At 33.0% G+C, this 26,260-nt stretch overlaps 1 protein-coding gene across 1 annotated transcript in view; it reads left to right on the top strand.

Annotated features, from left to right (window-relative positions):
* The first annotated feature begins 7,102 nt into the window (after positions 1–7,102).
* LOC141549476 (uncharacterized) overlaps positions 7,103–26,260 on the top strand; it is a 228,049-nt gene continuing 208,891 nt past the window's right edge. Inside the window, exons 1-3 of the mRNA XM_074279058.1 lie at positions 7,103–7,165; positions 7,565–7,631; positions 7,926–8,102. Of these exons, the coding sequence (XP_074135159.1) occupies positions 7,103–7,165; positions 7,565–7,631; positions 7,926–8,102 (307 nt within the window). The remainder of the gene's footprint in view (positions 7,166–7,564; positions 7,632–7,925; positions 8,103–26,260) is intronic.

Genomic DNA, 26,260 nt, shown 5'->3' with positions numbered 1-26,260 from the left:
AAAGTTTTCTGAGCAACCCATTAATTTAAAAAGTGACAGTTTACTCTTGCAGTTGTATCAGATTATGAGTCTACAAGGTGAATTTATGGAAGAAATGATGCTGGCAAATCACATTTTTCTACTTGGTTTTGAGATTACTCTTCAGATATTGTGACATAGAAAATAAGTAGTTAGATTTAACTTTCTCCTAATAGGCTAGCATCTACTTATTTTAATGGAAATATATTTTGCTATAGTTTTCTATCAAAATCCCATACCTATTTCCTTCCCTTTTCTCTTTTATTTTTAAAAAAAAAGTGGTTTTTTTTTACATTATGTCCAAACAATAGAAAATTCAATAATTTTTATTTTTCCATTTTAGGTTTTAGTTGGGATGATATAAATCTATAAAAGGGTTTATTTTAGATATGATTGATGAATATAGAGTAAAGGGTGCTGCATACAATACACCTTTCATTAAGTATATAATTTTTTTGATTCTAAGCTTTCGGAATATTTTCAGGGTTTTTTTTTCAGAAGAACTAAAAAAACTGTTGAATTTTTACAGCAATTTAAGGAGTATTAGCATTGTTGTTCATTGCTCTTTTTTTTTTTTTTTTTCTACTTATTCTTAGCTCTTCTTACAACCTCTTTTCCTCCTTCTACCCCCATTTACACATATACTTCTTGGTCTCTTTTTACAAGTCATTGTGAACATATGAAATTTAGTCATAAAGTAATTGATCTCATGCATTTATTTATTGAATGGTAAATCCCATATTGGTTTAATTTTTGTACAAGTCAAAATAAATTTTATGGTTTGTTCAGACTTATGATATCATAAAATATTCTGTTTTGTGTGTTGACTGGATAATGCTGTCTCAGGATATGCTCTTGTTTGATACTTTTATGTGTGCACTTACTATTGATTTAATCAGAAGTTTTGTATTTGGCAGGACTCTAGAAATGGTAATCTTGCCACTTTATGAAGTCATGACTCTTAATGTGAAGGTCTCTTATTTTTCTTCATGACAAAGATATCATTGCCCACTCTTGATTATTACTTCAAGATAATTTGACAGGATTGTTTTAGTGGATAAGAGAGAAGTAAGGTTGTCCACGCAGAGTCCAGCTGTTTCTTAAAGAATACCCATTGTACCACATTTTGTATATGTGTGATAGATTTTGAGTTATTCAGATACTAATGAGGGAAAGAAAAAGTGCCAATTTCTGTTTGTTTTACTGCCTGATTTTCTCAGGACTGCAAAAGGGCTGTGTGTGCAGCTGTCTGCAACCAGAAACCGCTTAGTACCTTTTTTGGTTGGGACAATTTTAGTCACATTTTCATGGCATTTTATTTTTCTTTCTTAGGTGGGCTTAATTTAAATTTACTTTAAAAAATATAAAAGCAAGAAGTGGGGGACATAGATTGAAAGGAAGATGAATATAGTAGTGACCATTTTTTTTAAAAGCAATCTTATAGGTTTTGTTTTTCATAATATTATTTATAAAAGGGCTGTTCAGAAGTGAGTAGAAATGTAACCTCCTTTGTAGTATTGACAAAAACACAGGATGATTAACGAGTATAGCAGACAATGTAGTAGCAAAAAGAGGGTCTATACAAGTTAAACAAAAGTGCCTTCAGAATTTTCAAGAATTCCCAGGATCCATAGTAGGACCTCATGGTGCCTGTCTACTGTTTCTATTTTTGATTAGATTTATAAACACAGCACCACATATTTTCATGTGGCTTATAGCCCAGGGGCAGAATGAGATTGACTGCACTGAAACTGTGAGGCTTGTGAGTTTCAGGCAAGGGATAGAGTGGAATAAGTAGTGTAATTGTTTTTGTGGAGTGACCGTGGGACCTCCTCAGTTCTGAATTACACATGGTTCAACCCTTTGACCTAACCAACCTCTGCGGGGCCTGGTGGAGCCCCTAAAGCTGTGCTGAAAGGTCCTATCACTGACATGTTGGAACATTATCTGTCATGCAAGATGTGTGCCAACAGCCATATTAAACTCTATTAATTACTAGTGAGACCACAGCCTCGACCACCTCAACTTCATTTAACCCATCATTGGTACTGGTGATTGTTTCAACAGGAAGTGCCAGGATGAGCAATTTAGGGGATTTACTTCACTGATTGCCCTTTGGGATTTGTTTTAATTTGCATTACTTTTTAGCTGTAGTAGAAAAATCTGTGGTCCTGGCAAGTTGTTGAGAGAGTTTTGTGGTTGTTATTGCTGTTTTCATTCCTTGTTTAACAGGAAAGAGAGATCTGGAAACAGAAGTCAGAAAGTCAATTTTAGCTAGATCCTTTATCTTACTGGCCCGGGGATTTAAAATTTCACCACTGATTATCAGTATATTTATCCTTTAAGGAAAAGGAAAGAAAAAGAGGGGAAGGGCACAGTGTCCTTCTATGGAGGCATAGTGAGCATCAGAACTATTGTGGTAGACAGGGAGAATTTATTCATGATTTATATGAAGGTGAATGGGATATATTTGGTTTTTTTTAATTTTTTTTTTTATTCTGGAGGCTTTACTTTAATCCTTCCTTTAAATGCACTTCATTAATAATAATTTGATTATCTACCTATCTTTTTGGTTCATATTCAGTCTTTCCCCTCCATTCCAAAGTCTTGACTTTGTTATCTGAATTGTAAGTAATAAACTCTTTTTGCCTTGCCCTGTTGGAAAAGTTCCCCACATGGAGAGAACCAAGATTGCACTTGGAGGGTTTCTCATCTGTGGCATTTCATAACTTGTTTTAATTCACTTCTTGGCTACCTTGCATCACTCACAGATCCTTGGATCAATTCAATCATTTAAATTTCAGATAATTTAATTCTGTTCTTAGATTCATCATCTAATGTCTATCTAAAAGATATTTTTTAGGTCGCTCTCAAATCAGGGACAATGCCCCTCCCCCAAGCTAAAAGATATTTTCTTCTCCCCGCCCCTTGCAAAAGCCAAGTATAGCACAACTGTGCAACCCAATTGCATTCAACCCTACAAAGTGTCATTCTCATTAGCAGGAAGAGTTTGCTCTCCACATAATCTACCATGGAATGCTTAAAGCAGACAGGTGCAAATTACAAGCTGTTTCATTTTGGCTGTTATCCCTTAAATAGTCAGAGTAATAGACTAGGAGAACAGAAAAGGTTCCAACATCAGCTGCATAAATGAAAGTCTTAACAGGGAGATACCAGCTGGTTAGGAGAATTAAATTGGTGAATACCAAATAATACTTTTGTGCCATTTGAAGAGGGGAAAAAAAGAGAAACAGTTTCAGTGAGATTTTATTTTCTATAGGAAATTTTGCCCATTCAGATCTATACACTCCATTATTTTTGAAGCAAATGCTTTCCTTGCTGGAGTGGATGAGGACAGAAGCCAGAATACCTGTCCTTGTTTACCCTCATTATGTCCCTCAGAGCATTTCAGGCACTATTAGTTTCCTTGGACCCAGACCAGACTGATAATATTTCCAACTACTTCAATTATTTATTTATTTATTTTTTGGCCATATACAAGTCAAACCTCTGAAGAGGAAAACCTTACCACTGCAATCCCCAACACAAAGACAAAGACATCTATACAAAACACCCCACAAAGCAAAGAAATTATGAACGAGTCTGCCTGGCTAGTTTGCTGATGCTGGGAATAGTTGTTTCCATTAGGAACACCTAATCTAATTTCATGGAAGAGACATGCCATGCCAGGATAAGTATGAATCTGGGGTATGGCTTCCCTAAAAGGGACTTAAATTATGTCATTCCGAAGTTGCTCTTCTTTTTGACTTCCTGCTTGCACGGGGACTGCTGTCTGGAAGCGGTAACTTTAATTTTAACTCTATAGCGGCTGATGAGCTCTATCTGTGTGATCTCTGGGAGCAGACAAGGGGAGGGAGACAGCTCAGAGCAGAGCTTGTTTACAGCTGGGCAGAGCAAAACAGCTAGACACAAATGAGGGCTGACGGTTTCATGAAGCACAATTGGTTGATCACAGATTCAATCTGACTGCCCTGAACTGAGCGATGATCCGTACAGTATGCAAAATTCACTTTCTTGCTGGTCTGTGCCCACCAGCCTTGCAGCAGCGCTCCCAGAACCCCTCAGCCTGGACTTTGAGTGGATCCAGAGATGAACTCGGCATTGTTGTACCCAATTCCTTCTGACAACAATCACATTCTTTTAAAAACTTCTTCGGTTTGGGTTGTCACTGGTTATAAATGAGGTTTGTGTGTGTGAGTGTGTGTGGTTTATGCTTGCTTTCTACCATAGATTTTATTTCTACGTGGAAGAGTCAGAATCAGAAAGGATTTGTTGCTTTTTAAATAGCAATGAACAAGACATAGCATTGAAAACCAAAAACACTGTTAAGGTTTTGGAAAGACTTGTTTTCCACTGTATTTGTATCAATAGTTATCACCTGTCTTCTATGTACAAAATAATGCTCACATTAACAATAAAGCAATGCAAAAAGGATCTTATTTTCTTTCAATATTTAAATTTCCAAAAAGGAGAAAAAGCACTAGCAGAAGCAGCATATCACTTGGAATAAGCCAGAGCAACATTTTATCAGCTTTGGCTTATTCATATTAGATTTGTTGAAATTTTTTTTTAACTTTTTATTATCCTTGTTGATGTTGCTTTCCTTCCTTATCTTTTTCAATGGAGTTCAGGGAAAAACAAAACAAAACAAAAAACAACAGCTCTAGGACAAAACACTATCTTGCCCTTATTCCTATATATTTAATGTTCTAAGTTCTAAGTTTAATTGAATTAAAATATTAGTCTATATAAGCTGATCTTCCCATACAATTATTGAAAACATCCTCAGGACAATTCCAAAAACAGGACAATATGAAATTCGTCCTTTTTCCTACACAATTTTGATTTCTTTGGCTGCTCTCTATATTTTGAAGGTTTCTCATTCCAAGTAGTTTGGAGATTATGATTGTATCATGATTCTAATGTTTTTTGATGGGAGTCAGACTTGGAACATTACCTTGTTACATTTCCTTTATATTCAATATTCTATAGACTATTTGCACAAGTGGATAAAATTATTATTATTTTGTGATTGATAATGAGAAATGATGATGGAAAGTGGGTGGGTATGGTTGATACTAGATCATAGATTTAAAAGAAGAAAACAGTTATTAAAAGCTTTTTCTATAATTTTAGTGTTTAGTTTAGATATCATAGATTCATGTGAACTTATTAAAGAACAATTACTTTGGACATAAATTTGCTTAAATACATGAACTTAACTACTGGTTACTAATGAGGAAATGCATATGAAATGTGAGTTAGGATAATTTTGTTCCAGAATTCTAAGTGAAAGCTTCATCAGGAAAAAGAAAACTAAAATAATGTGCGGGACATGATGCAATTTACACTGTTTAAAGGTGTCCATGTGTAAAGGAGAGAGAAAAAAGTGAGGAAATTGGCAAAAGAATAGAAGTGGGAAACAGCTCTCAATTTCTTTTGAAGTAAAAAATGAGAGAATTTGTGGGAAGGGTACCTAGGTCACAAATAAAAATTACACCAATATCTTGTCATCCTTCAGAAGATTATCTATGAAAATCATAAATTGCTTTTTTTTGAAAGTATGTGAATTTATAAAAACATCTGGAAGATCCTTAATTTCAATAAGACAAATGCTTAATTTCTCTTTACAAGGAAGTAAACTCTATTAATGTCTTGCAACAAGTTATTGTTACGTATACAAGAAGCTGAAAAGAGAAATCGCCAAGCTACTTAGCTATATGAGGAAATAAATATCCACTATTACCTCAGTTAAAGGCTGTGAGAACGAAATAAAGACACCTACTATTTTGTAAGATGTGATAACAGTTGATGAAGTTGTAAAATATTGAGTTCAGTGAATACAGCCTGGTTTTTTTTTTTAATCTTAAAAATTGAGGAAACTGGTAAATTGATATGTTGGCATTTTTCTAATTATAGCTTATAGAATCTATTTACTAGGCTAGGATTATATAAATTAAACTATGATATGATCCAATATTTTGGAGTATGCTGCAAATTGTTGAAGAATTACTCAGATTTCACAAAACCTTTTAGACATGATATATTGCAACATTAACTCACTATATATTTCAAAATTAAATGTTAGAATTGTTAAATTAATAAAACTTTTAAGCATAATTTCTAAATATTGAACTTTTCCCCAAAGGTTTAATATATTCATTCTCTTTTGAAAAAAATCTCTGAAATTTATCTGCATTTCTCTTGATTTTGGACAATATTAGAATAATTTTTTAAAGAATGAAAAAAATTAATTCTTTTCATTGTATTTAATTAGAAATATGTCATTTATAATACTTTAATGATAATTTTTTTATTGTACACAGAATGTTACTTGTTCTTTCTATAATACTGTTAATCAAAAAGTTGTAAGAAAAATAGAACTTCTAATTCATCTAACTACATACATAATAGATTTATTATTTCAATCGTAAGTATATCCTTTAGAAATAAATGTAATTGAAAGAACGATATATATTTTTGAGAACTTTTGAATGCAAAATGAATTATTACTATAAGTTTTGGTAATTTTATTAAAAGATCTAATTTACATGTCAAATTATTTTTCTGTTTATAGCTGTAGGTCAAATTATTTTTTCCAGGTATTTTAAATTCTCTTTCAAACCTTCATCAAATAAAAGATATAACCTAAACCAGATCCATCTTTTGCATATTGGTGACTGCTTTGTAGGAGCCTGAATTGTGTGCCTTTTTTTTTCCTCACTCTAGTGCTTTGTGTTATCATAAGAATTATTACTCATAGTGACTTAGAGAGTTTCTACTGCAAGATTTGCGAGTTTGACAGTTACCCAGTATCCCATTTGGAATGTGTAAGAATATGAAAAATCTAATAATATTTCTTGCTATTCATTTTCATTTGACCATTTTTTATGCATTTTAATATTAATGAATTTTCTAGCAATGTAATGAATTCTGGGTTTTGGTGACAAGTAATATCTGATAAAGCATCAATGAACTCATTGTAATTTCCATTATAAAATGATACTCCTATCCTATACATTATTTTGTTCTTTCCTTAAATGTGTGGCTATATATGAAAAACATGGTCATTGCTTTTGACTATGGTGATGGTCATATTACAATACTGAAGATTATGGAAGAGAGCGTTAACTATAGAATCATAACATGTTTCTAACTTTTGCACATCTAGCTCATCCTAAAGAAAGAGAATAGTAGTCTAACTCTACTGAATACTCAATTCAAAATTCAAATTTTTCAATGTTATTCATTTCTTAAGGATTCTTTGCAGTAATTAAAAATGATTTAAAAAACCCACAAATATTTTACTGTGACCTTCCTTTGGCATTTATATTAACTTTTCTTATCCCATTTTATTTAATTCTTCCACTGCTGTTGTTCAATTAGTGGTTGACCTCTTTAGAAGAGCTACAAATTAAATGACATTTCAATGCCATCCCATATTTAAAATACTGTGTTAGTTGTGGATCATAAATGATGATCTTCATTCTTTAGCTAATTTATTCATTTAACAATTTCCCTCCAGAAGTTCCAGCAGAAGGCTCTGAAGCAAACTAAGCAGAAGAAATCCAAGTCAGCTGAATTTCTGATGGGTGAGCCTTGCTTGATGAGTTATTGCTCATAATTTGTGTAAGGATTAATTAACTAATTACAGACAAATGGCTGTGGGCGAAATTTTGCTCTTGCTTGTCAGGGTGCAATTTGTAATTATTTTAATCATTTATTCTTTTTTTTAAGAGTTAATTTTAACCTAATTCTGTTTTGGCGACATTTGAGGACGATACACTTGAGTCTTTGAGCAAAGGAATTACTAGAAGGAATTTTCTGCTTGTCATTGGAATATACTTTGGTAAAATGTGCTCTTCTGACCTTCTTGTTTTCTCCAGCAAAAGAAGATGGAGCAGCCACAGAAGGCATTGAAAACCCGGCTTTTAACATCAGCAGTACAGATCTTTCAGCATATCAGGCTTCAGAGGAGAAAGTTATTAAACATGACAAGCCAGATAGCACCCTTGCAGCTCACCCACAGAAACTCCGGCTGCGGGCCTGTGCTGAACCAAGAGGTGTGATTTCAATCTTCATTATGCTCACCCTGAGTGACAGTTGCTGTGTTTCTGATCTAACCTGGGCATTCCACAGTTAGCATCACACATTCCAGCTCAGCTTGCCTGCACATGCTTCTAGAGGGATATAAGGGATGTTGACACACATTACGCCTCAACTTTTAAAAATCTGCAGTTCCCTTAAAAATTGTCCAGGTGATGGTTTTCCTAGTGCAAGTAATTGGATAAAGTCCTTGCCTCATTAAAAACCCTCATATATTCAAAATTTTGATTATTCTGAGAGGGTATGGTTACATTCTCTTGTAACACATTCTAGTGTGGAAGGGATGGAATGGGATTAAATATTGGTATTTAAAGCCATCAATCCGCCATCCACTTAAGACACGATGGTTCCATATCTTTGTCAAATCTCTGGTAGCCTGCTGCTTTAATAAGGGAAGGCTTGTAGAACAGGGATTCTTAATATTTTTGTGAGTCATGGACTCATTTGGAAGTCTGGGGAGGTCTCTTTTCAGCATGAAGTAGTGAAAACATAGATGCAATTTTGTTTCCCCTTTCAAGTTCACTGATATCCCTGGCTCCTAGTTTAAGAAGCCTTGTTTTAGAGGGATGGAGTATAATACTTTTGTACACAGACCATGGAATCTAGGCATCAATTGAGCAAAATACTAGCAGTTTAAATAAAAGGGACTATCTGTTTATATTTCCAGCAAAAAAAAAAGGCTAATTAGTATCTTTTAAAATGGGGTCAATGCGTTTATAATTTCATAGATACAGAGCAGAAAGCAACCTAAAAGACAATCTTATCTCATAAATTCATTTTATATATAAGGAACTGAATCTCAGAGTAAGTGATCTATTCAAGATCACATAGTAGTAGTTGGCAAAGGTGGGATTTGAATTCAGATTTGCCTGAATTCAAATTCAGCCAGTCTATGAACTATGCCATTTTCCTTGGGCAGGGGTAAAATGTACCTTAAGTGTACTTAGAGAAAAATCCCTGTGATGACTCCTAAAACTTTTCAGGATGTGGAGATATTGTCAACCCCTTAGTTTATATCTGAACTTTTCATGTTTTTACAATTTGCCTCATGGCAGATTCAATTTTCAACTTCAGGTATGATTTATTCCAAATTTCCAAGAAGAAAAGAGGTTTCTTTCTTTCTTCTTTTTTTTTTTTTTGTTTTTAGTTATCACTTTGGTTATCTTTGGTTATTGTTATTTCAGTTGTCTATCTGTCCTCCTGCCCTTGTCATTCAGCACCCGAAGTCACTACAGCAAGCACAGAACAAACAGCTTTTTGGGATAAAATTGTCTTTGAAGTAATGAGGCATGAACTGGTACAGATGTGCTCACTGCTCTTCCCAGTAACCTGGCCTCATTATTACTTCCACCTGTTCCTGATCTTGTTAAGCTACTGAATAGCAGGGTATTGCATGTATGTGTGTGCACAGACGCGTGTGCACAGGAGTGTGTGCATCCAGTCGTGCGAATATGTATGCATTCAGTTTTGATGTCTGTACCCTCATAGGATCTTTTTAGTAATATTCAATTTCAAAAGTCTACAAGATCTTACAGAGTCCAGTGAAAGGATCCTGAGTACAGTCATCACTTGTTCTGAGAAGGACTTTAGAGTTGTTGATGATTCAAGATAGTTCAAGATAGTAGTAGGAGTGATGTGTGTGTGTGTGTGTGTGTACACATAGTTTTATTTACATATATGTATATATATATATATATACATATATATATATATACACATACAGAGGGAGAGACAGAGAGAGACAGAGAGAGAGACAGAGACAGAGAGAGAGAGACAGAGACAGAGAGAGACAGAGACAGACAGAGAGACAGACAGAGAGAGAGACAGAGACAGAGAGAGAGAGAGAGAGAGAGAGAGAGAGAGAGAGAGAGAGAGAGAGAGAGAGAGAGAGAGAGAGAGAGAGAGAGAGAGAGAGAGAGAGTTGACTATGCTGGAACAGCTCATTATAACAGGAAAGATGAACCCAGTGGTTTATCTCTTTGGAAGGGAAAAAACAGGACTGGACCAGAGAGTCAAGGCCAGCCACTTGTCAAGTCATAATGAAAGCTTTAGCAAGAGTGGAAATATCAGGAGGAAAATATCAGGGAGGAGAACAGTTACTTTAATGGAAGAGCTCCTGGGAATGAAGGGTACTATCCTGCATATTGTAGGAATTCTCTGTGATGAATCATCTTTATTGCTTTCCAATCTCCTGTTGTGCATGGAAAAAAAATGTAAAAGCTTCTAAAGTTAACTACTACTTAAGTTAGTTCCAGGCCAGCTTACAAACCAAAGGCAAGTGAAAGGTTTAGAATTAGAACATTATTTATTCAGGACAGAAATGTGAAATAAAACAATAGAAAAAAAGAGCTATCCATATTCTCAGCAAAGTTTCATTTTTTCTTAAAGTACTTATTAACTGATAGAAAAAATCTTAGAAAGTGTTTCTGTAAGTAAAAAGACATTTGAGTTATCAGTGAAGGCAGTTCCAAAGGTTTTTGCTTAGACCACCAACTCACAATTTCACATTAACCGAATGTCTACTCTTCCTGTTTCAGTTGTCTCAGCCAACAATCCATATCTGCCAAAAAAAAAAAAAAAGTTAAAATCTCTGTGGTTAATGCTTCCCTGTTTCTAGATAATGCTATTTTAGAACCTTTCCCCTTTGTAGTCACCTTCCTCTTTCCCACAAGTCTCTGTTTCTCTCTATCCAATATTTAATATATGGGCATATAGACACACAAAAAGTGGAATCCTTTGTTCTCCACAGATGAATGATTGGACTCTGGGATGAGGCATGGTAGTCTTTTCCTTATCAGATGTGTCTATTATATTTTTCCACAATAAAAACAAAAAAATACAAATTATAAATCTTACGTGTACTAGATCCCTCTGGGATAAAATACAGAATTACTTCATTTGGCATTTATACCTCTTTACAGTTTGGCATGACTTTTTTTCCAGAAGGAAACATTCTTCCTATTCCCTTCCTCTCCTCTCCTCATGTATTTTAATTGGTTACTTGGTTGCTGTTTACCCTACCGGATGTTCTAACTCCTTTTTCTGTTTCTTTACAAATTTTCCCCTATGTTCCTTCTTGATCTCTATCTTGTGCCTGGAATTTTCTATCTAAAAACCTTATAGATTGTTTAATTTCCTTTAAAATATAGTTGAAAAGCCATCTCTTATTGTTGTGAGGTTTCATTGAATTTATGAAGCATCTATTATTCTCTGCCCCCACTTTTGATTTCTTTACATTTGAAATTTTGTAACATTTATAAAAAATAAAAACAAAAATTTTACATAAACATATACTTACAAATATACTGAGGCTTTCCCGAGCAAGTTGTTAATGGTCTTCAAACCAAAATGTTTTGTATATAATTTTTATATATTTTGTATTGTCTATGTTTATGTAAATTTTTTTGGTAGGAAAACTTAAAGACTCTGTGTGAAGGTATAATTTTGTTTTAATCTTTTATGTCCAGTGCCTGGAAAATAGTATCAATCAATCAATAAGCATTTATTAACTTTATTATGTTTCATATACCAGGATAAGCACTGGAAACAGAAAGAAAAGAATTTGAAATAGTACCTGTCCTCAAGAAGCTTACATCCTAATGGGAGTACATATGAAAAAAATTCAGATGTTAAAAAAAAAATGAACACATGAGATAACTTTGGGAAGGAAGACACTAGCTATTAGTTGTGGGTTAGTTGTGAAATAAGTTTTAAAATAAAATAGAGATCTAAGAAGTAGAAGTGGGGAAGAAATGCACCTGAGAGATAAGTATAAAGCATGGAGACAGAAGGTAAAACATCCTGTTTTGAAGAACAAGTAACCAGTACAATTGTACCACACTTTGTATTAAGGGGAGTAATATATAAGACAATTGGAAAGATAGGAGTGGGACCAGTTTATGGATAGCTATGAATGCCAAACAGAAGAATTTATATTTCATCCTTGAAGTAAGAGAGGACCCTTGATATTTGTTGAAAGGAAGGAGTGACATGCTTGTACTTTGTGAAAATCACTTTTGCCATTGTGTTTTAGAGAGGGGAAAGACTTAAGGTAGGAAGACCAATTGTGAAACTATTTTAATAAATTTGTAGTAATAAAAGCCAGTATTGGGGTATAGTGCTATAAATCGTTGGTCTATTTGATTAAAAAAGGAAAACAAAACAAGCATCAAAAATGAAGAGGATGAACTTACCACCAAAATAAAAAATATCAAAGCAATAATTAATAATTTACCCAATTGAACGCCAACAAGTTTGAAAATTTAATCAAAAAGGATGAATATTTACAAAACTATAAGTAGCCCAGATTAACCAAAGAAATTAATTACTCAAATAGTCTCATTGTAGAAAAACAAAATTGGACAAGCCATCAATGAACTTCCTAGGAAAAAAAGTCATCAGGGCCAGATGGATTTAGAAATTAATTTTACCACACATTTAAAGAACAATTAATTCCAATACTATGTAAACTATTTTGGTCTGGAGGATTTCAACATTTGACAATAATATTTCTATGTGTTTTTCACAAAGGATCTCTTTGAAGTGTAATTGGTAGATTTTTTTCTATTTCTATTTCCCCCTCATGTTCTGTTTTTTAGGATTATTTCCTGCATTATCATTTCAACATTCTCTTTTTGGTCACAACTTTCTGGCAGTCCAATTATTCTTATATTTTCACTTCTTGATCTGTTTTCTTCTTGTTCTGTTCTTGATCTCTTCTTGATCTGATGTTTTTCTTATGAGATGTTTCACATTCTGTTCCATTTTCTCATTCTTTATGATCTATTTTGTTATTTCTCAATCTCTCATAGTTTTACTGGCTTTCCCATGCACAATTCTAATTTTCAAAAAGTTATTTTTATCTTTTACTGTGCATCTCATTTTCTAATTGGCCATTTTTTTCATAATCTTGTTTTTTTTGGATGGCTTTAGTTTTTCCTCAGTTTTTCTCTCATTTGACTTTTGAATTATTTTTTGAGTTCTTCTATAGATTCTCTCTGGGCAGGGAGTCATTTCACATTGCTCTTCATGGTAGAAGTTTATCTATCTATCTATCCATCTATTTCTTTCTTTGTTTTTTCTTTTCTTTCTTTCTTTCAACTAAAGTACCCTCCTCTGAAAATGAATCCCAGTCTTCCTTGTTCCTATAATATGTTTTAATGGTATGCTTCTTTCTTGTTTTCTGATTCATTTTTTTTTTTTAAATAAGAGGTGTTAGTGTGAGCACTTCTGATCATGGAGTGGGGGATGGTGCCGCAAGTTCTCCTTCATGCTCTCCATGATGACCAGGAACCCCAAATCAAGAGCTCTACTCCTTGTTTCACCCCAATCTTATTGGGAATGCATTCAGCTTCTCTCCATTATAAATAATGCTTGCTGATGGTTTTAAATAGATCAGTCAGGTCCTCCTGACTTTAAGGCTGGTACTTTATCCACTGTGCCACCTAGCTGTCCCTCTAGTATTTTTCATAGGAATGGGAGCCATATTATGGCCAGAGCTTTTTTTGCATCTATTGAAATTATCATATGATTTCTATTGGTTTTGTTATTGATATGGTCAATTATGGCAATAGTTTTCCTGATACTGAACTATCCCTGCTTTCCTGGTATAAATCCTACTTGGTCATAAGGATTATTCTTCTGATAAATTGCTGTAATCTCTTTGCTAATATTATATTAAATTTTTTTGCATTAATATTCATAAGGGAGATTGGCTTGTAATTTTGTTCCTCTGTTTTGGCTCTTCCTGGTTTAGATATGAATAACCATATTTGTGTCATAGAAGGAATTTGGCAGGCCTCTTTCTTAACCTATTTTCCCAAATAGTTTACATAGTATTGGAATTAATTGTTCTTTAAATGTGTGGTAAAATTAATTTCTAAATCCATCTGGCCCTGATGACTTTTTTTCCTAGGAAGTTCATTGATGGCTTGTCCAATTTTGTTTTTCTACAATGAGACTATTTGAGTAATTAATTTCTTTGGTTAATCTGGGCTACTTATAGTTTTGTAAATATTCATCCTTTTTGATTAAATTTTCAAACTTGTTGGCATACAATTGGGTAAACTATTAATTATTGCTTTGATATTTTTTATTTTGGTGGTAAGTTCATCCTCTTCATTTTTGATGCTTGTTTTGTTTTCCTTTTTCTAATCAAATTGACCAAAGGTTTACCTTTTTTCCCCATAAAACCAACTCTTAGTTTTTTTTGAATAGTTCAATAGTTTTCTTTGTTTCACTTTTATTAATCTCTCCTTTTTGGAATTTCTAATTGTGTATTTAATTATGGGTTTTTAATTTGTTCTTTTTGTACCTTTTTTTATTTGCATGCCCAATTCATTGATCTTCTCTTTCTCTATTTTATTCATGTAACTATTTAGAGAGAAAAAACTTCCCCTAAGAACTGCTTTGGCTGCATCCCATAGGTTTTGGTATTTTGTCTCATCATTATCATTCTCTTAGATGAAATTATTGATTATTTCTGTGCTTTTGTTTTTTGACCCACTCATTCGTTAGAATTAGATTATTTTATTTCCAATTAATTTTTAGTCTATCTTCCCTGGTCCTTTATTGAATTTAATTTTTATTACATCAGAATCTGAAAAGGAATCATTTAATATTTTTGCCTTAATGCATTTGATTGTGAAGTTTTCATTCCCTAACATAGTCAGTTTTTGTGTAGGTACCACGTACTTCTGAGAACAAGGTATATTCCCTTCTGTTCACATTCTGTAACACTCATTTTGAAGATGCATAGACCAGAATAAAGAAACAGGACATATGCACATACATAATACACATTTGGATGTCATAAACTCTATACTTAATTTTATTGGATGGATACTATTTTAACCAATAGCCTAAACATTTTACATATATTTTCTAATGGACATAATAAGGCTACACATATGCCCTTATATGCCATCACTCTGATAATATCTTATATTAACTTGTTTATTGACCAGTAAGTCCTTACACATGTGTTGCCATCCATTGCTAACTTTTAAATTTCCTCACTTTCCTTTCCTTTTTTTTTTTTCAGGTATGCTGATCAAGTTAGCATGCTCATATTGAAAATATCCCATATTTTCACATTGAGAACAGAACTTATACATAAATATATATATGTATATTCATATATTCACACATATATAAACACATCTGTACACATGTTCTTCTCCATTTAGGTTACTAGCTTTCAGATTCACAGGAGATTCCTTTTTCTCCACAATGCCTATTGAACTCACAGTTGACCAAAACTGCTACCTATTTCTGGCTAATTACATTGAGATAGCACTAGTCAAGGTGTAAATTACTGAATTGTTGTCTGTGGAATTGAACATTGTACACACAATCTCAGAATTCATTCATCATTTATTACCTCTTTGAAAAAAGTTAAATTTAAAATTTGTGTGTAAGGGTAAGAGATCTTTCTGAGTCCTCTCTTCATATACAAATGAGTTCTGGTGGCCATTACTTTCTTGCTAAAATATAAAAGAAAAAAATATAAAAAAGGATCTCCTGCTAAGCCCTTTCAGCTGATATCAGTGTGGTATCCAAAAGGCTTGATTGAATTGGCAAAGTTCTGCACACTGAAATGTGTGCAGAAGCTAACCAAGTATTTTAATAGTTGTATTTCTAGTTCTGATGATTTTCAAATGGTGCCAAAGTGTTCAAACTAGATTGCTCTTTTTCTCCCTTCAACAGTCCCTATCAAACTAAGAGTCTGTAATTCTCTTGGAAGCACAATGGCATTTGGAAAATAACACTTGCCTAAACATTAAAACATCATTGCAATGCCTCTCAATGATCACACTAGTTGGGTAATACAAAAAAAGGGAATGAAAAAGATATTACTAGTGGGATCTCTTGATAATTGGAAGGAAGAGCTCAAGATAGCACACCTACTTATCCCTTAGTTTGCCATTGTATGGTTTCTATGAGAAGGTACAATAAGATTTTGGTAGATGAAAATTTATTTCAAAAGTTCTTTTGAAGTGTTTTTAATGTACTTTATTATATTTGGAAATTTGACAAACTCTAGAAACAGTTACAAATTATTGTTTGGCTCTTACACTATTCAATGAAAGATTAATTTACAATATAGTTGATAATATTCATTTATTTAGCATTTTAAAGTTAAACAGAACACTTTTCCACACAGTAGCTCATTGGGGTTATATTACTCCCATCATACAGATGATAAAAATTGAGGTCTGGAGAATTTTAAGTGGCTTGCCCAAGCTCACACACCTATTTAGAGTCAGAGCTAAAATTCCAGAACTGTGATTCAAATGTAATTGCTTAAATCCAAGTACAGTGTTTTTCCACTTCAGTCTACTTCCTCTCAAGGTATTTTGGATCCTGATATTGCCCTTTATTAAACACAGCTAGTACAACATCTGGAGAAAATACATTCTGAATTTTATTTGGGACAACAAGAACATATCTATTTCCAGCTCCAAGGTCAAGAATGATCATTACTTATTTTATTGCATAGCAGAGACATTAGAAATGATGATAGAGAAACGGGGTAGCCTGTTATCTGTGTTCTCATAAATAGAGAACCTTGACTATTACACAAGAGGCACTAGAAAGAATGAAAATATTAACTCTGAAGTTAAAGGATCTCTGTTTAAAACCTACTTCTCATGGTAATGCCTGAGTGATCTTGAACATATTGTTTATATATGATTTTTTCTCCTCATTTTCCTCATCTGTAAGATGAGTGAGTTGAGCTCAAGGGTCTTTGAACTAGCTTTAGATTTCTGTATGTTAACACTTTATTATCATTCTACTCAAACTGGCAGAATCAAGGGAATGATGTCCTAGAGAGCTCAAGTACACAGAAATGATCTCAATGTTTTCTTTTATATCAAGCTTGGTCTCCAGCTCTAAACTATTCTTATTCTAGAATGTTCCATATATTCCTCTTTTATCTTCAATGGCTAATTGCTAATATTGCTTTAGTCATATCAGTCTTGTCCAACTCTTTGTGACCCCATTTGGAGTTTTCTTGGCAATGATATTGGAATGATTTGCCATTTCCTTCTCCAGCTCATTTTATATTTGAGGAAACTAAGGCAAATAGGGTTACACTGCTAGGAATGATCTGAGGTGAGATTTGAATTCAAGAAGATAAATCTTCCTGATTTCAAGCCCACTCCTTTATTTACTGCATCACTTACTTGCCTCAAGTGTAGTTGTAGTTCAGTTGTCTCACTCTTTATGACCCTATTTGCCATTTCCTTCTTCAGCTCATTTTATAGATGAGGAAACTGAACCAGGTGACTTGCCTGAGGGCACATAGCTATTAAGTTTGAACCAAGATGAGTCTTGGTCTCTTAGATCCATTCCATCTCTACTCCAATTATTCTCCAGATTTTTCCCTTTGTGCTGAAGATGGGTCAGAAATGCAGACTTCATTTCCTGGCAATGGTAAATTTGTCTAATTAAAGATGGTTAAATCTGCCATTCTAAGGAGCATTTTTGTTTATATATGAGAAATATCTACAAAAGAGACATCAAGAATCTTTTACTAGAGTTAGGCTGCCTCTTTTTTTCTTATTGTTAGTCAGTCACATTCAACTCTTGGTGCCTCATGGACCAAGTCCTGTCAATACTGTCCATGGAGTTTTCTTGGCAAGGAAGTTGGAATGGTTTGACATTTTCATCTCCAAGATCAGACAGTTAAGTAACCTACTCAAGTTCACCTCACTAATAGGTGTATGAGGTCAGATTTGAACTCAGGTTTTCCTAACTCCACATCAGAATCCTATCCATTGAGCCATCTAGCTGCCTTATTGGTTTTTTTAACTGTTAAATATATGCAGTACATGTGTAATATAGCTAATAATATCTAACATATTAATTATGTAGTAAAATTTCTTCTGAGATTTGTCTTCAGTCTATTTGCCCTCTTAATGATTTCTAAGTACTTCACAATCTTGGGTACCAAAAATTATTAATGTATCTGTTTGCACAAGAAAAGGTTCTTCTCTATTTTACATAAAGAGAAAGGAAGCCTGGCTCTACTAAAGGAATTCTGATGTCCCTTTTGTAGATATTTCTCATTTGTAAGGAAAAATGCTCCTTAAAGTGACAAATTTAACTATCTTTAGTTAGATAAATAAACTATTTCCAGAAAAGGAAGTTTGCATTTCTACCCTACCATCAGGCTAAAAGGAAAAATCTAGATCTAGAGAATAGGCTCGATCTGGGAGGGACTCTCAGAGACCATTTAATCACACCTGTTTTTTATAGTTGAGGAGAGGAGGACTACCATTTAGAGAGGGTAAATGACTTGCCCCAGATTTCACAGGTAGTAAGCATCAGGGCCAGATTTAATCTCAAACCAAACACAGTGCTGCTTCCAGAATCTGTATTAAATGAGAGCCTTGTTGCTTTCATTTGTTGTTGGAGGACTGAGGCTGAAATAAAGTAATAAAAAGGCTCTCACTTCAGGTCTCTTCTACTTATTTAAGTAAGGTGTGTTTGTGTGTGTATGTGGGGCAAGGAGGAGGGTGGTGGTGTTAGGGAGGTAGGGGAAAAATAATTTTATGGAAAATTATTAGTAAGGGTGAAAGTCCTAGATATCCTCTTGGTTTTGGATCTCTACAGATTAGGTAAAGGGGGTAGAGTGAAAGAAATTGAAGGAGATAAACTCAATTATAAAAATGGTAGTAAAGGTACTTAGCATTAAATGATTGCATTTAGAAACTGATATGGCAGTCAGGGGACCCTGCAAGAAACAATTTGAAGAAACTCCACCCCCCCACTCCCCAATGGAGATCTAGCTTGGAATAGTATTTCCTTAAATTCTTTAATCTTAAATCTTAAAATCTTTAAAAAATCTTAAAGCTTAAAATCACAGAAAGAACTATCCCTAAAATGATACCAGTGTATATCCAACCCTTGCTCACCTTTTACTGACTGTAGGCTCGTTATATGTATGTATGTACGTACATATGTGTGTGTATGTGTATATATATATATATATATATATATATATATATATACACATACACACATATATAATATATATGTATGTGTATATATATGTATATATATATATATACATATATAATACATATATATGTATATATATGTAGTGAACCTAGGATCTCATTATAATATAATTAGTATTGCACTCTCCTTCCCTCCTCTTGGACAGGGAACAGGATGACCTCTGGGAAATCTCATACTAACTTTGTTTTTCTTTGTCTTCCCTAATTGTGGCTTGGAAGCCTTTTTTTTTTTTTTTTTTTTTTTTTTTTTAATCAGCCACTTTTCATCATTCTTCTTGCTCTATAGAAGGATCACTTTGTGTCCTATTTGTGCTAGTTTCACCCTTAAGGAGAACCCTATGGGTGTGTCATCTAATAAATGCCTAAATAAATATCCTTACTTGGGTTAGAAACTGTCTGAATCTGAATTCTTTCAGAGTTGATACCATATTCAGTGTTACTAAAGATCTAACCAGGCAATTGTAGGAAGTGGATTTTTGTAGCCAGTTTTGAAGTGCAAAAATTCTTATTCCATTGTGGATTTCTTTAGGTGCATTTTGACTTTTTTTTTTTTTTTTAAGTTTGAATGATGAGATATTTTAATTTTAGGGCCTATAAGGAAACAATGACATTTCAAAGACCTGAAATTTCAAAAATATTTTATGTTACAAAGCATCATGTTACATTTAATTCATAGATACTGAAAATAGTATTGAACATGTTATCATTACTTCTTCGTGAATGGAGACATTTGGAATTTCAAAGTATTATCATGAAAAATGGTTGTCTATATTACAAATTTTATTTTCTTAAACTAAAATTATTTATGGCTTAAGATAAAAAAAAACATGTTCAAAATAAGCTATCTATTTTTAAGTCCTCTCCTTTTAAAAATTTCATTTATCCAAAATTGTTCAGATTATTAAAAAAATGGTTAATTCAAAAGTTGTGTTATCAGGGAAGCAACTAGAGGAAAACACAAGTAATTATGGAAAGAATTGAGGATCCTGAATGGGTCAGTTATCAAATTTATTATCAAAATAATTTAATATATGTAATAGCATGATTTTATAGGTAGATGAATAGTTAAACTATCCCTATGATCCCTGTATCCCCAAAGGATCCCTCCTACTGCTGGAAACCTTTAAATCTAATGTCATATTGTTACTTTTTAATATTATACTTTGATCTCTTTTAAAATATCAATGTTAGAGGATTTTGGGAATATGGGGGAGGAGGTCAGAAATTCCAAGCTCTCTAGATTTTCCCTAGAAACAAAACAGAATTGTCCATCAGGATGAAAGTATACTACTAAAAAACACATAAGACTTGTGGCAGAAGAGGGATTTGAAAGACTGAAGGCCATCTGGAAGAAACACTAGTTAAACCCCATTCTGGGGTCTGAAGTGTAAACATTTCCAAGCTAGCTCCATAGAAAAATCTAGCAGGGAGCCCTGGGTTTGACCACAGGAACTTTTACCTCCTGTTCAATGTGGAGTTGGCATCTGGATCTGAGCAAACTATTGATTGGGAATGCCAGGCCCAACTGTGCTGCTAAGATGCTTCTTTGAGGGATAGTTAGATGGTACAGTGGATAGAAAACCAAGTCACAAAGAGTTGAGTTCAAATGTAGCCTCAGATACTAAATACTTCTTAGCTGTGTGACTCTGAACAAAACATTTAATCCCAATTGCCTCACCAAATGAAAAACGATAAGAAACCCTTTTCTATCCCAAAGAGTAATGTTAAATGGCTACCTGTCCAGTAAGAATTTCTAGAAGAATTGAAAAAAAAATTTTAAAAATCAAATGAGATTGAGGAAAAACTAAACAAAAATAGCCACCCCCCCAACAAACAAACAAAAAACAAAAACCCAAGGAGATTATGGGGGTGGGGAATGTTAATTAACTAGAAAATAAGATAAAGAGTATTTAAAAATTATTTGAAAATTTAGAATTGGATTATATGACAATCAATTCTGATGAATGTGACTCTTTCCAACAATGAGATGGTTAATGCCAGCTCCAAAGATCTTGTGATGAAGAGAGACATCTACACCCAGAGAGAAAAGACCGACTATAGGAAGTGAATTCATAACATAACATTCTCAGTCTTTTTGTTGTTCTTTGCTTGCATTTTGTTTTCTTACTCATTTACTTTCTTTTTTTTTTTTTTGATTTGATTTCTCTTGTGCAGCAAGAGAATTGTATAAACAGTATATACATCAAAACATATTGGATTGAGCATAGATTTTAACATGTTTAATATATATTGTATAGCTTGCCATCTAGGGAAGAGGGTGGGAGGAAGGAAGAGAAAATCTGAAACACAAGGTTGTGCAAGGGTCAGTGTTGTCAAATTATCTGTGCATATGTTTTTTTGTGTGTGTGAATATGTTTTGAAAATAAAAAGCTTTATTTAAAAAAAAAAGAAAAAAACTTGCAAACACTAAAAAAAAAGAAAAAAAAAAGAAAATCAGAATTGGACAAGAAGCCAGTGAAGCTATAAGAGACCAAGGAATCTATCTATCTTATCTATTTATCTACCTACCAACCTATCATCTTTCTATCTATTATCTGTTTGTCTATCTATCATCTGTCTATCCATCTATCTATATCTATTTATAATTGAAAAAAAACAGAAGAAAGCAGCTTATAATAATAATAATAAAACACATCTGGAGAACAGATTAAGAAGAAAAAACTTAAGAATTATTGGATTACCTGAAAACTGTGGAACCCCCCCCAAAAATTGACAATATAATGAAAGAAATAATCAAAGAAAATTATCCTAGAATGTTTTACGAAGAAAAAATAGAATTAGATGGAATCAACTGATCACCACCTCAGAGATCCTATGTAGAAAATACATAAAACTGTTTTTGCCAAATTTTGAAAGTGAAATTTTTACAAGAAACAAACAAAAAACAAAGCAAAAATAGTTCAAATATGCTGGAGCTACAATTAAATGGTTCAGGATTTATCAGCAGCCATAATTACTTCTTAGTTATGTGACTCTGAACAAAGCATCTAACCCCAATTGCCTCACCAATGAAAAACAACAGAAAACTCTTTTCTATCCCAAAGAGTAACATTAAATGGCTACCTGTCCAGAAAGAATTTCTAGATGAATTGGAACAATATATATTGACAATCAAAATAATTAGGCATATAAACAAAAATATCATATCTAGCAAAAAAAAGCATAAAATTAAATGGAGGAAAAGATATTTAATGAAGTTCATTTTCAACCAAACGTGAATTTAATGGAAAATTTAACATAAGAGACATCAAAGATAAATCTTAAGGGCTCAACATAGGCCAATTGTTTATGTTTTTTACATGGAAATGTATTCCATCTGTTCAAAATTGACACCAGTAATTGGAATTTCAACAAAAAAGACTGGGGCAAAGTTGACCTTGATCTGATTCTGAAAAACAAAACTATCCAGCAAAAAAAATAAAAATAGTAATTATTTTATACAAATGAGGTGCAAAGAAAGAACACAGATGCATTAGAGGGAGGTGAAGTAGTTCTGAAAATCTATTCACATTGGAAATAACTTAAATAAGGAACACATACACATATACACATATGTTTTTGTTTATATATATATATCTACAATATACTTAATATATGTGTTATATATGTGTAATATATGATAATGATGTATGTATTATATATGTTTATGTATATGTAAAACCACAAAAGATTTAGCCACCTTCCAAAATCTACAAAGTAATAAATGGGGAGGGAAAATATAATGTGGGGTGGAAAAGGGTATATTGATTTATAGCAGTGGGATAAGGTGTAAATTAATAGATTAATGGGAAAGGAATAAAGAGTGAAGGAAAGAGTAGGGGGAGAAAATAAGGGAGAGATCCATCAATGGATAATAGTAAGGCAAGTTAAAGAGTAGAAATAAAGTAGAAGATTTATCAGGGATAGAAAATAAGAGATAAATACAAACACTACAACAAGAATTTTTTTATTAATTTTTATATTTATAACATTTTCTTTGACAGTACATATGCATAGGTAATTTTTTTTTTACAGCGTTATCCCTTGTACTCCAACACAAGTCCGAGAGGTAAACCATCCCATGTTCCTCCAATTTATTTATGATTTTGTTCTTTATGCCTAAATCTTGCACCCATTTTGATCTTATCTTAGTATGTGGTGTTAAATGTGGGTTCATGCCTAGTTTCTGCCATACTAATTTCCAGTTTTCCCAGCAGTTTTTGTCAAATAATGAATTCTTATCCCAAAAGTTGGGATCTTTGGGTTTGTCAAACACTAGATTGCTATTTTTATTCACTATCTTGCCCTTTGAACCTATGCCACTGATCAACTAGTGTATTTCTTAGCCAATACCAAATAGTTTTGGTGAATGTTGCTTTATAATATAGTTCTAGATCAGATACAGCTAGACCACCTTCATTTAATATTTTTTTCATTACTTCCCTTGAAATTCTTGACCTTTTGTTCCATATGAATTCTGTTGTTATTTTTCCTAGGTCATTAAAATAGTTTCTTGGGAGTCTGATTGGTATAGCACTAAATAAATAGATTAGTTTAGAGAGTATTGTCATCTTAATTATATTCACTCGGCCTATCCAAGAGCACTGAATATCTTTCCAATTATTTAAATCTGACTTTATTTTTGTGGCAAGTGTTTCATAATTTTGCTCATTTAATTCCTGACTCTCCTTTGGTAGATATATTCTCAAATATTTTATACTATCGACCATTATTTTGAATGGAATTTCTCTTTGTATCTCTTGCTGTTGGATTGTGTTGGTAATGTATAAAAATGCTGAGGATTTATTTTGCGACTTTGCTAAAATTCTGAATTATTTCTAATAGCTTTTTAGCAGAGTCTTTGGGGTTCTCTAAGTATACCATCATGTCATCTGCAAAGAGTGATAGTTTGATTTCCTCATTTCCTCCTCTAATTCCTTGAATCTCTTTCTTGGCTCTTATTGCTGAGGCTAGAGTTTCTAGTACTATATTGAAGTAATGATGGTAGTGGGCAACCTTGTTTCACTCCTGATCTTACAGGGAAAGGTTCTAGTTTATCGCCATTACATGTGATGTTTACTGAAGATTTTAAATATATGCTTGTTATTATTTTAAGGAATAGTCCATTTATTCCTATACTCTCAAGGGTTTTTAGTAGGAACGGATGTTGGATTTTATCAAATGCTTTTTCTGCATCTATTGAGATGATCATATGGTTTTTATTAATTTGATTATTAATATGGTCAATTATACTAATAGTTTTCCTAATATTAAACCAGCCCTGCATTCCTGGTATAAATCCCACTTGGTCATAGTGTATTATCCTGGGGATGATTTTCTGAAGTCTTTTTGCTAATATCTTATTTAAGAATTTAGAATCAATATTCATTAAGGAAATTGGTCTATACTTTTCTTTCTCAGTTTTCAACCTACCTGGTTTAGGTATCAATACCATGTCTGTGTCATAAAAGGAATTTGATAGGACTCCTTCAATCCCTATTTTTTCAAATAGTTTATATAGCATTGGAGTTAGTTATTCTTTAAATGTTTGGTAGAATTCACATGTAAATCCATATGGTCCTGGGGATTTTTTCTTAGGAAGTTGGTTAATAACTTGTTCTATTTCTTTTTCTGAGATGGGACTATTTAGGCTACTTACTTCTTCCTCTGTTAATCTGGGCAAGCTATATTTTTGAAGGTATTCTTCTATTTCATTTAAGTTATCAAATTTATTGGCATAAAATTGAGCAAAGTAGCTTCTAACTATTGTTCTAATTTCTTCTTCATTAGTGGTGAGTTCTCCCTTTTCATTTTCAAGACTAACTATTTGCTTTTTCTCTTTCCTTTTTTTTAATCAGGTTTACTAAGGGTTTCTCTATTTTGTTGGTTTTTTCATAGAACCAACTCTTAGTTTTATTAATTAATTCAATAGTTTTTTCTTTACTTTCAATTTTATTAATCTCACCTTTTATTTTTAGAATTTCAAGTGTTGTGTTTTTCTGGGGACTTTTAATTTGTTCCTTTTCTAGTAATTTTAGTTGTAAGCCCAATTCATTGGTCCTCTCTTTCTCTATTTTATTCAAGTAGGCCTGTAGAGATATAAAACTTCCCCTTATTACTGCTTTGACTGTATCCCACACATTTTGATATGATGTCTCATTATTGTCATTTTCTTGGGTGAAGTTATTAATTATGTCTATGATTTGCTGTTACCCAATCATTCTTTAGTATAAGATGATTTAGTTTCCAATTATTTTTTGATCTGTTTTCCCCTGGCTTTTTATTAAATGTAATTTTGATTGCATTGTGCTCTGAAAAGGATGCATTTACTATTCCTGCCTTACTGCATTTGATTTTGAGGTTTTTATGCCCTAATATATGATCAATTTTTGTGTAGGTTCCATGAACTGCTGAGAAGAATGTTTACTCCTTTCTGTCTCCATTTAGCTTTCGCCAAAGATCCATCATATCAAACATTTCTAGTATTCTATTTACCTCTTTGACTTCTTTCTTATTTAGTTTGTGGTTTGATTTGTTTAATTCTGAGAGTGCAAGGTTGAGATCTCCCACTATTATAGTTTTGCTGTCTATTTCTTCTTGCAGCTCTCTTAATTTCTCTTTTAAGAATTTAGATGCTGCACCACTTGGTGCATATATGTTTAATATTGATACTGCTTCATTATTGATGCTACCCTTTAGCATAAATATATCATATAACGCCCTTCCTTATCTCTTTTAATTAGATCAATTTTTGTTTTTGCTTGATCTGAGGTGAGGATGGCTACCCTCCTTTTTTGACTTTGCCTAAAGCATAGTAGATTCTGCTCCACCCTTTTACTTTTAGTTTGAAAGTATCACCATTTCAGGTGTGTTTCCTGTAAACAACATATAGTAGGATTCTGACTTTTAATCCAGTCTGGTAACTGCTTCCTCTTTATGAGGCAGTTTGCCCCATTCACATTTATGGCTAGAATGACTAATTCTATATTGCTTGCCATCCTATTAACCCCTGCTTATGCTTTTCTTCTTTCCATCCCTCTTACCTCCCTACCCAGTATTAAACTGGTGAACAGCACTTGCTTTTCACA

Source organism: Sminthopsis crassicaudata, chromosome 1, assembly GCF_048593235.1.
Source record: "Sminthopsis crassicaudata isolate SCR6 chromosome 1, ASM4859323v1, whole genome shotgun sequence".
NCBI lineage: Eukaryota > Metazoa > Chordata > Mammalia > Dasyuromorphia > Dasyuridae > Sminthopsis > Sminthopsis crassicaudata.
Note: the sequence above shows the minus strand (reverse complement) of the source record. Positions and strands in the feature narration are given on the sequence as shown.